Raw genomic sequence first — 12,239 nt, forward strand, 5'->3', positions numbered from 1 at the left:
TTGGCAATAAAAGTGACCAGCAAGATTCAGATATAGTTAATCCCAAAACTATGACAGCCGTCTTATAGAATATCTAGAAGCCATTTCAGCTGAAGTTCCCTGAACTTCATTCATTATTAATACTAGAAGGGTTCTTATAGATAAAGTAGATATAACTCCCAGAGGTACAAGAATTTATCAGAGCATCACTACTATGTTTCTGACAGTACTAGATTTCAAAGAGAAAAAGAATTGTTTGCTTTGAAAGATATTTAATCCTATTTGCCAATAATCAGTAGTGGCACTTATCTAATACCAGGGTACAATAAAAACATGTGGCACTAAAATGAAAATAAAAATAGATAATTAAATGATGTCCCAACCCATTTGCTTCTTGCAAAAAAATCTGTAGTACAGACCTGTGAGAAAGTTTTGAATTATAAAGACTTCAGAAAATTACTGTCTTACCCTCTCTAATGAACTTTTATTTTGTTAGATACATTTCTTAAAACCATCGTAAAACACATTTTGCCTGACCATACATTTTCCTAGATCATTAAATAATTTAAAAGCCTTTCAGGTGATTTTTCATGCAGAACTTGAAGAATATATAAGCAACAGTTAAGTGAAGTGCATTTAAAATATGAGAACTATTAAATATTTTGCTTTTAAAAATAATCCTAGAGTTGCTAATTTTAAAGAATACTACTTGTCACGTTTTCACACTAACAGGAGGAGTGCCTGTGCAGTATTATACAATGAAGATTATGTTTACAGAAGCAAATGCTTTTCTAAAAATTAAGTTTTCAAGAGTCTGAAAATAGTGTCAACACATACTGTAAGTTAATTATATTTCAATGATTCACTACTCATGGAGCATTCCTTGTAAAACCACAGCATCCTATGAAATCCTGAAGTAGTATCTCAGCAGGAATTGGTTTCTGCAAGTAAATATTATTTCAGAAAACAACTTTCTGAAAGAGAAGTAGTTTTTCCTAACTCTGAGGAAGCAGATACACACACACACTCTCATTCCATACCAACTTACCTAGCCACATCAAACGATTGTGCCTTTTGCAGTTTTGCATTTAGCTGCGATCCTGGACCAGATCTACTAAAGGAAGAACTCTTTGGCAATGTGGCTGTAAGAGAATACATGTATTTATTAGTATTAGCATTTTAAACTGTATAATTTCAATGACATTCATTTAGTTTCTAACATCAAATACAAGCATTATGGTTCTTTTGACAGTATCCCTTTTAAAAAGTATTGAGATAAGTTAACAGAATCTAACAAAACAGGTGAACACACACAGGGGCTGCTCTCATGTATATTTACTTTTGCAGTTTTATGCAAACACTGTTGATAACGAATAATATTGTGATTAATGTTAGAAATCATATGTATTCCAGTATATTAAAGTAATCCCAACAAATAGCAGCACTTCAGTAGTTATAAAGAGATAGGAGAGGTCCAATTTCTAGGCAACAGTTGATTGGCAAGCTAACTCATTGGCAAGCTAACTGGTACAAGCTCAACATGACTGACTGGTACAGTATGGTAAATCCATGTTTCTTCCTATAACTTTTATATAAGTTTGCTTACCAGTTACATTGGACTAAACCAAAGTCCCTACCCAAAGTCGTTTCTTACAGTTAGAATCCCTAATTCCATGTCTACTGTTCTCTGGATCCAAAGAAAATGGCAAAATAGTTTGTTAACAGTAAGATAGTAAACAGAGTCTCAGTATGTAGCATACCAGGATGAGCAAAAGCAGGCAGAGGCTGTATAACAGCAGGAGCTCCATTAGCCAGGGGAGGTACTGCTGCTGCAGGAACAGAAGATACTAATGGTGGAGACATTCCTACTACTGGAATAGATGCCATTGGCACTGGGGCAACAGTTGTAAGAGATGGCATGCTGGCAATGCCCCCAATACCTATAAGCAAGAAAAAGAAATTTTTTCTCATTTAGAGACTCCTAGCATGACACAACAATTTAACTGCAGCCTGCAATCCAGCAGTAAATGCAGAATTAAAGAGCAAATTGAAATGGAAACCTCCACACTCCCCTTGAAGGAACTCGTACAGTCCGCTGCACCATTGGCGTGGCAGGGGAACATAAAACAATGCAGAGGGAACAACATACTGCTTTATAATGTATGCATAAGATCACACTGGATGCAACACTGACCAAATAAGTCTATTAGCATTTGCTGAAGAAAAGAATTGTTTGCCTTGAACTAAATGAAGAGCAGCACTGTCAACCTCCAGTGAGTAATGAACCCAAAGCCTACATTTAGCCACAGCTGAAAAGAACAAGCTTCAGGATAACGGCTCGCAGCCTATTGTCAGGATGAAACAGTGCAAAGCTAATAGGGTAAAGCACAGTAATGAGGTATTTTAGGTGTAAGCTCAGTTGCATGGATAACAGAGAGGTTAAGGAGGTCCAGTCATGCCAATGGGAAGAATGAGGCTGCGCACAAACAGCTGAGATCAAGTCTACACTGAATAAGAGAAAGATCACAGATTTTGCTGGTTTTCTTGGGGCTTTGACTTTGTTATGCCTTTTTGCACTTAAATCAGGATCTGTTCCATGAGATTTCACTGATTTCTTACAGTCAAAAATGAAAATGTTTGTAAAACTTGTGGAAACCACAACTGATCAAACACTGTTGCACACAGTTCATCAAATGCACTAGTCCTTTTTCTTAAGAAGAGCAGTGATTCTCGGGCACCAATCAACTTGAGTCATGACGACAACTAAAACAGAAAGGTGAAGAACCTCTCTCTACAGAATGTAGCAGAACATCAAGGTGTCAAACATGAGGTTCAGTTCATTGTATTATTTTCCTCTCGCTATCCCATTTTCCCTACTCTTTTCCTTGAAATGGTGGTGACATTGGCAGTACTAACCCCTAGAATGGAATCAGCAGCTGTTTTAGCTAATACCAGTGCAGCACTGTTCATAAAATAAAAGCAGAGAGGTACATTATTACCACGATTTCTAAAAAGTCAAGAAAAACATAGCTAATCTTGCCAAAGCTGGAGTTCCCCTAATGAAAAAATAGAGACACATAACAAGAGTTTAAATAAAAACTCCATCATTTTGGAATGCACTAGTCCTGCTACCTGGTCCATCTTTTTTTCCCCACAAACACTTTTGTTTGGAACATATAGGGAGCAGTGTAAGATCTGAAGCAAAGAGGACCTCAACTTAAGTTATTCAATATGGTTGCTAAAAGCTGAGATTTTTTCTGGAGCATGCGCATGCATGTGGAAGCATTTGGGTTTGAGTCCACATACTTTTAGAAGTACTTTTTCCCTAAAAGTTTCTTTTAGAAACTGCAAAACAATCAAATTCAACTTAGGTTGCTATAATACAAGTTAATAAGGAGGAAAACAGAGCACTTACCAAATCCTGGTGCACTAGGCAGAGCAATAGGTGGCTGCTTCATGACAGGAGGCAGTGCAGATGGGAGTTGATAACCTTGTAATTTTAATTTTATAAGTTTCATAGCTATTGAAAACTCCAGCTGATCCATCCTCCCATCATTGTTCATGTCAGCTAGAGCCCTACAAAAATACACAATTTTCACAGTTACATTCTTAAATTATGAACTTCAGGAACTGACCTAGGATCATGCACACACAGGCATGTATGTTCAGGACTAATTAATTTCCACCCAAAATAATTATGCCCGGCTGAAAATGGTCATGAAACAAGACACTGTTTAAAACAAGAGCTTCTTGACTTCTTTCTTGGAGTGATTAATAAATACTTTTAAAGTTGCTTTTGAACTTGTAGAGGAACTACAGTGAAGCATTTAGAGAAGGATTAATGTAGTTCTACAAAAACTTGGCAAAATCACACATATGAAACTACATGGTACTACAAACAGCACCAGAGAATCAAATGACTTAGTCTGCAAATCTGTACTTTAGCTACATTGAAAGTAAGATGTTCTTTAAATCTGAGCACTGTACTAAACACCATTACATCTGCAAGCATACAAATGTGTTTTCAGTTAAACAATAGTACTCAAGATAAAACACTGAGCCTAGACCTTGAATAGGCTTTCATGTAAAGTAGTCTGACTTAAACAGTCGTCTTTTTGTTTCTTCATTTGATGCTTAAGAAAACCCTGCTCAGCAGGGAACAGGGTTGGAAGGCTGGGGGAGAGAAGCAGGAAGAATGTTAGCTCCTGCAATTACAAACCAAAAAACAGAGTAAATGCATATTAATAATGTATTCAGTTGTAAACTTAGTTTTAAACATTATGCTTATTTCTCTGCATTCATTTGAAGAACTAAGTACTGGAATAACATATTTTTAAGTTCATGTGTACATTTACATGTCACGGACTTCTAATCAAATCCCTGTTAAGGAAAGCTTTCATGCAAGTATGTGAAAAGTGATCTAAAAAGTACTGCAATAAATTGACAGTTATTTATAATTGATACTTAAATAAGTAGACAGCCAAGTAAATGCAATGGCAAAGCATTCACAAAATTGAAACCCTCCTACCCCAACCAGAAAAACCTTAGGAAAACTCAACGAAGAGGCAGATCCCAGCTGGGGGTTGCCACAGGTCAACCAAACATCTTAAGTTTCCCCCGGTTTAGATCACCAGCAGCATTTCCCCAAAAACAGAGACATTCCAACCCTTCCCAATGCTTGTAAGACAGCATTTTCAGCAGTGTATCTATCCTAATCCATCAATTTTGATGTCACAAGGCTAAATAATACTACTGAAAATCTGGCAATGGTATTTAAAGAAGAAAGTCTGGTGAGGAAACTGTAGACTCCGAGGCTCACAGTTAAAAAGCAAAGCATGTGTTGCACCACTCCCTGAAAGACGTTGAATTACTACATGTATTTCATTGAAGAACAAGTTTTGGCACTGAGAACTTCTAGCTGTTGTTTCCTGAAGCTTCGTATCACAGGGAAGTTTAATTTACACTTAAGATCTGCCTGCTCTTCAGTAACTTTAAACCTTCCTCTAACCCCACTACCAGCAAGTCTTTGGAAGGCTAAATTTAGTCAAAACTGTTTCTGGGACCCACATAACGTGATTTGGATACAACTTTCAGTCACAATCACTTAGAACGTGGTTCATTTGGCAAATAATCAGTTAAAACAGATCCTACTGTAGCAGTCAGACTTGATATACGGTAGTCCAACCAGCAGAAGGAAGAGGGAAGGCCAGCATGGCAAACCTAGACCAAGAGAAGTACTAATTTGGAATGGGTATCTCCTCCTCTTTGCAGAACACCACTGCTCTAACGTCTCAGCTTCTGATCGCTCTTCCATGAAGAAAGAGGAAGCAACACCCTGGTGCCTCCTGATAGATTGGCAGGCTAAGTTGAAGTGGAAGAAGATTTCATGTTTTTGTCTTCACACAACTTGCAGAGACAAGTGAGAGAACCATAGTGAAGGCAGAGGACTGCAATAGCTGTTAATGAAAAATGTCTATTTCAAAACGAGAGGTTTACTTACTTCTAGAAAACAGTTAAAAAGTAGGCTTCTCACATTTTGTTAATGAGGTTATCCACGTTCTATTTATTCTGAAGCACAATGGCTTTCTCTGGACATAAAAATACTAAGAGTTTATTAGCTTCTATCACATCTTTCTGTACAGTGGTGTGTACATGCCACAAGCCACTATATGCAAACCTGCAAACAGACTGCATGTACGCAGATATGTAGTACTTCTCCTCCTATACAATGAAACAGGTATAAACCTCAGAAAGGCATGTTTGCATCTAAAATTTTCTCTGCATCAGAATTATTTGTATCGACTTAAAATTCCTGTACGAAGTCCAAATTAATTTTGAAGAAATTTATAGTTTAACTATAACAATTAAGAATATCCACTCTATTTTTCAACAATAGTACGGAAGTGTTCCACAACATGCCATATAATTTTTGCTGCCCAAAATCATTACTCAGGCTTACAAGGAACAGTATTACTCAGTACATTTTCATTTTCTTCTTCATACACCTTTTACTATTTACAACCAAAACAGTCCATTAGTCACCACCCCTGAACACTGATGTTAGATTTCTAAAAGTCTCACTTGGAAGAAATGCATGCTGCAAGTCTTACAAACCCGAAACATTCAAGAGGCAAAAGGTATTTGGAGCATTAGAAAGTCAGAAACTTAAGGGCTAAATGTATTTTCTGAAGCACTCCCTTTTGTAGGTTTTGCACTGGAAAGCAAACCAACATACAGTGAATGAATAGAGAGGGTAAGAAAGCCTCATTAGTAAATTACAGAGTATTAAGAGCAATGGAAACCAGAGGCAGACAATTAGCTTCACTTAATTGATCCTTACAAGCAGCCACAACACCTTTTTGAAGGCAGCTAAAGAAAATTCAAAAATATTCAAGGGGCAAAATGCATGGGGTTTTTAATGAAAGTTTAGTTCAACACTTGCTTAGCCATTCTTCTGTCAGATGTGCAGTGGAAACAGGCAGTAAAAAACAGGCTTATGTAGCTAGCAAGGTGAGGATGTGTGCGTAGGAACAAAGCTAGAGAAATTGATCTGGACAAACCTATTCTAGCAGATTTTTGACTGCACTCCAAGCAGTCAGTAGTCCTCCCAAAGATGACTCCATCCTCAACATACAGAGAAGTCAGCTCAGTAGCGACCAACTGTCACCAACAGCTCAAACAAATAGTCACAATGTTCCTTACATCTTTGCATTTAAGCAAAGTAATTACACAAATTGTATTAATAATAGTCTTATTTGTTCAGCCTAAGTGGCTTCTACACCTGCAAATACTTTGATTTATAAAATGTAAGCCTCCCCATTACTAAAGCACAGGCAGAGGGCCTCAACCTGTCATATGCAGGGCCGTGAACGTGCAGTAAGAGTAAATATCACACTGTAGGTGACTGATTCTCCAGACACTACTTACAGAGTGTACTGCTAGAACACAGTAAGTCTTTGCATTTTACATGAGAAAATATTAATTGTCCAGTAATAAGAAACTGTGCTGTGCACCACTTTCATTGCTTTAACTGAACTCCTATTCACATACTCAAGAGTAGCTTTCAATTTACCGTCTGACCTTATGTTCAACTCATTTGCTCTGCATCAATGGCTTTGTTATTTAAATTACCAGCACAAATTTCAGTGAGAAAAATTACGTACACACTACAGAATTTATACACATTTTTACAGCATGCTAACAAAAATCATCTTTTATCTGACAAAATCTTCAGCGCAAAAATAGGACAAATTTCCATTTCTAATTACAGAACCTAGTGTCATGCTGTTATATTACAGTGCAACTTTTGAATAAACATCACCTTAAAATGCAGTGAGTGGCTGACAATAAGCATTACCTAATTTCACTGCTCTGCTTCTAATGAAATTTGGAAGAATACAGTGTCCTTGAATTTGTTTCATTTAAGGCCTGGCCAGAACCAGTTCAGAGCAGGAAATGGATTAAACAATGACTTAATATTTATTATATTTTATAGAACAGGCCTGTGCTTATTACAGGAAGAGAATGCAGTGGCTTCATCACAATGCTAGGTTTCAGGTGCTGACAAAATTCTTCCCCTACAGATCTTTTCCTCCTCCTTTCTCTCCTCTTTTCTGCAGAATGCAAAAACAACTTGATTATTTCTGCATTTATGACATGCAGAAACTGAGCATGAACAGTTTTTTCCATCAAATATGGTTTATGATTAGCCTACAAAACATCTATCTCCATAAAAATAGCACAGAGTGTTAAAGTAAGGAAACCTCCTTTCAGTCCAAAAATCTGGATTTATTTAGCTTTACGTTCCCATATTAGATTATACAATCCCCTATATTGCGTTATAAAACTCAGCCATAATGGCAGAAATTAGGTCTTCAGCATCAGTCACTTAATCCATGCATGTATAATAATAGTTACAACTCACAAAATTGCCACCCATAATATTTCATTCCCACACTTGGACACAAATTTAAGAAGGTTTGGGGGAAGCATACGTCAGAAATAGGTAAGTCAACCACTGGCTTCAGTTTGGCATGAAAAAATAAATAACTCTAAATGCACGAAAAATAGATGGCATTGATTATTTTAATTCTCATTTAATTCCAGAGAGACAGGCTACACAGAAAATTCTTTTTGAGGCCACCATTCATGAGTCTTAGAAGAAAGCCAGATTATTGCGTACTTAAAAACAGTTATCTTCCAAGCCATTGCAGTCTCAATTCAAAGCCTGCTTAAAGGCTTCTTAATAGATTACCAGCTTGGCAGACTCCAAAGCTTGTAAAGGGTAGAAGAGTAAAGTTGTCATGACAGAGCATAATAATTCCACTAATTTGCTCCACTGAGGTCCCAGAGACTTCTTCCTTAAATTAATGATGAGTAGAAAGGACATAGGACTTCTCAATGCTAAAAACCATGGAGAAGCCTTGGCTATCAGCAGAAACTACAATAAGATATACTCCTTAGAGTCTCATCTTAAAACACAATTACACCAACAGCAGAATATTCTCGAAGCAGCTCTTGAGGCAGAAGACGTTTAGCTGGTACTTCAGCTAGCTAGCTAGCATTTCTTGAAGTTCTAGTGGAAACTATTTTTTCATGGCACAAAACCATCAATTTGATTTTAATTAAAATGAAAATATAAGACAGTAAAAATCTTTATATGCAAACAAAACTCTCTCACTCATGAGATAATGTCTTTGGAAACTCATAAAGGGCTTGCATTTTTTGCAGAGAGCTCTGAAAGCAGTATGGCAAATCACTCATTAGGCCAATCCCCCCTGCAGTTCCTTTCCTGGTTGTGTTCTTCTATACAAGAACTTTCATAGACAACAAAGTAGATGAAACTTTGTATTAGCATAAGCTTGTCTACATACAGCTGTAGGTAATCCTTTATGAAATAAATGCTAGGCCCCTATCTTGCAGACAGATTAGTATGATCAACTGTATTCAAAATAAGTCAGCTCATTAAGAATAGGAAAACTCTGCCAAAAGACCACATATATACAATTCCATATCTCTAGGATCAGAAAATTAATCGAAGAGTTTTACAAGTTGCTCTAAGTCAGAATAACAACTTTCCTTCTTAAAACTGTTGTAACTCCCCCTTCTCCCTCTAATAATAAATGCTATCTGAAAAAAAAATTCCATCTATTCAGGAAATAAGGAATACTGATAGAAAAGAAGTTTTATGCAGCTCGCATCTCTCAGAACTCCCTCTCTGTTAAAGTAGTCACAGATCTAAATCAACGTTAATAGAGATTTAGATAGACAACATTAGAATATTGCTATTAATCCACAAAGTAAGTATGCCACTTCAAGATCTTACTCCTGGGAGCTAAGACAAACAATGATCCGCATTTTTCAATGCAGGCTTGAGCATACAGTGACATCCTTTGGAGGCTGCAAAGGACTTCTTGCCACTAAGCAGTGTAACCTCTGTTTTTCCTGTGGGACAGCAGTAATCTGTGGTAGGTTACAAACAAACATTCACTGATGGATCAAAATCATTCAAGTTGCAGGAAAAGAAGGGAGTTATCTTTTTCTTTTTTTTTTTTTTAAAGGGGTCTTACTACCGCTGTGCAACTGTTTTCCTACTTGGTTGTTCTAATTCCAACTGGGAATATATACAAGTGATTTAGATTCTTACTTAAATATTTACTTCTCTTAATTCAGAGATGATAGAAAAAAGAAAAGAGACAGAAGTGAGAAAGGGATGTCTACATGCCTTTTTATGATTTATAAAGGCAGGACGAATAAGTTTTAGTTCAGCTTTATTTTAAAAAAATGTGCAAGTTCAGGTCTTGTCTCTATGACAACTACAGAACTAGTGGAATGATTCTCCCCCTCTCAAGAGGCTGAAAAACTGAATAATTCGGAGAGGAAGTGATTTTTAGTCAGACTATTTACAACTGTTTAGTTTTGTTAACACCTATTTAAAGCTGATGCCTACGGAACATTTTTGGAGAAAGGATGTCTTGTTTAAGACAAAACTTCTTTCTTTGTTTAATTAAGAGGCAAGAGAAGTTCCAAAGGGACATTTAAACTTTCACTAAGTCTTCAACAAATAAGATAATCAGACAAGATTTGGTATTTGTACGACAGAGATACTTTGAAAAGAAAATAAGCTACCTGCGCGCCATGTAAATCCAGCCCGTTTTAGGCATGCATATTTCCAAAGCAATTGTTTTTCTTGCAAGAAACAAACTCTCTTCTTTCTCCAGTCAGAGCAAGATTCTGCCTTTAGAAGTCCTTACTACAACAAAAAGTTTTTATGACTGCAATAAACTACTCTTTCAAACAGTAAACAACAGAGGAAAGGTTAACCTATTTTTCTAGTTATACATCCCTCTGCTGCTTTTTCCAATCTAGAATAAAAAACAATATTATTTCACTCTGTCTAGCACCTGAGAAAGTTTTAGTAGTAATATAATTATTGTAAAATATGAATGTTCTGTGCAGGTTAACATGTCTGAGTCCAGTAGGGTCATACAATTTCGAGCAGAAACAACTGCAGTCCTGCATGAAGAAACTGGCAGATTGTAGAAACGTTTGTGATGTGTAACATACTGCAATGGAGATCTGCCTAAACTCACCACGCAACAGAAAATAGTTCAAGCTTTCAAGCTGTATCTCCAACTACAATGGAAATAGTCTCTGCCAGTCTTCGTTTTCGTAACAGATTTTGCAAGTCTTGCATAGGCTCTCCCATTATAAGGTTTTTAATACTAATTACTGTGCTTAGCAATTGTATTAGTACTGTTTTAATAAAGTTGAAAGCATTTAGTAATTTGAAATAAGGGTTGCAAACCACCAACTTCAAAAATGCCATTTGTAGAAGGATGGCTACTTCCAGTAACTAAACTAATAACTTTAAAACTCAGCTAAAACATACCACATAAAGCATATTTGCCTTGCAGACTTTTAGAAAGCACACTGAACTTAATAGGTGGTTTTAAACCCCAGAATGTGAGAGAGTTACTGTCCAAGTCTACCAGTAAGCTTCACTGACATAACTGCAGTTCTCCCATCCCCTCCCATATACTCACCATATCTGTGCTAACACCGGTTGAGGTAACCCAGATTGAAAAAAAAAGTTTCTAGCTTGATCACCTATAAAATAAATAGGACATCATTTCAGAAAATGCTGAAAATACACCTAAGAGGAACGAGGATATCATGAGTCAAAAGCATCTAAAACAGGAGCAACAGTAAAACCATAAATACTTAATGCTACTGTATGATATTTAAGCTTACTTTGTCACTTGCAAACCTACCAGATACGTCCAACAGGCACATACTGTTTAAATCTGCAACAATCAGCACCACAAGAAGCCAACTGGGGATAAACATTTAGGGCAATGGGAAACTCATGGTTCACAGTCCCTAATCTGTGTTAATGGATCTCTTTGCAGGAATCGTATGCCTTGTGAGAACAAGAAAATTTTTTCTTCCAGAGAAAGCATCAGTATAGACTCTACCTTAGATTTTTTGGAAGTACAATGCCAGTCAGCTAGCACAAACTAAAGTAAGTGGTCTTTACCCTGATGTGAGCCTGATAAGCCACCATAAAGAAAGCAATGGTATATTTCAAAGTAACTTTCCAACTATCAATTAAAAGTAAGGATAGCAAAACAATTACAGGATTAGGCACTTGGAAATGTTGTGGCCTATAAAGGAAAAATGTAAACAGACTAGAAATAGCACTAAATATCAAAGGAGGTCAATAAAAGCAGTAGTATTTTGTACCATATCTGTCATGTAACAGGAGCAGAAGCAATGAAATTGTATTCTTGGAGGCATGTATTGCTGTGACGGGACTGCTAAGAATCCAATTCGGATTTCACACTCTGGAAATCCTCTTGGATGGATCAGACAGCAAGAAAGGTAAAACACTTCTATACCTTTCATTTCGATTGAGCATCAGAGTTTAGATAGCACTAAAGAAAGTTAAATGCAACAAAACAAACTAGCAAAAAAGTAGGCATCCTGTTGCCTTTAAAACCAAGGCAAAGTAGTGGTGCTCAGCAAAAATTTAGTAGGATCAGTGCAATTCCTTTACTTGCAGCTTTGCTTCCCACAACTTAAATCAGCCTTGCCATTTAGATTTTTTAAAGAGGTCATCCACAATGATTTCACTATTTTAAACAACATTTCTGAAAGTTTTCAGTTAAATTGATACATCATTATTTAAACAGACTTTTTAATCTACCAGTATGTTAGCATGGTGGGTTCACCCAGAAGCCGAAACTAAGCACCTAGCC

General features: G+C 36.7%; 1 protein-coding gene across 7 annotated transcripts in view; it reads right to left on the bottom strand.

The window, feature by feature from the left end:
- The window catches only part of ITSN1 (intersectin 1), a 147,325-nt gene that overhangs the window by 93,472 nt on the left and 41,614 nt on the right, over positions 1–12,239 (bottom strand). For 5 of the 7 annotated variants that reach the window (XM_075100803.1, XM_075100813.1, XM_075100785.1 and 2 more), the window contains exons 4-7: positions 11,025–11,088; positions 3,395–3,555; positions 1,740–1,919; positions 1,028–1,121 (exon numbers count right to left, since the gene is read on the bottom strand). In XM_075100803.1, the coding sequence (XP_074956904.1) occupies positions 1,028–1,121; positions 1,740–1,919; positions 3,395–3,555; positions 11,025–11,088 (499 nt within the window). The remainder of the gene's footprint in view (positions 1–1,027; positions 1,122–1,739; positions 1,920–3,394; positions 3,556–11,024; positions 11,089–12,239) is intronic. The other 2 variants (XM_075100830.1, XM_075100822.1) reach the window with 1 other exon arrangement.

This window comes from Phalacrocorax aristotelis, chromosome 1, assembly GCF_949628215.1.
Source record: "Phalacrocorax aristotelis chromosome 1, bGulAri2.1, whole genome shotgun sequence".
Classification (NCBI taxonomy): domain Eukaryota; kingdom Metazoa; phylum Chordata; class Aves; order Suliformes; family Phalacrocoracidae; genus Phalacrocorax; species Phalacrocorax aristotelis.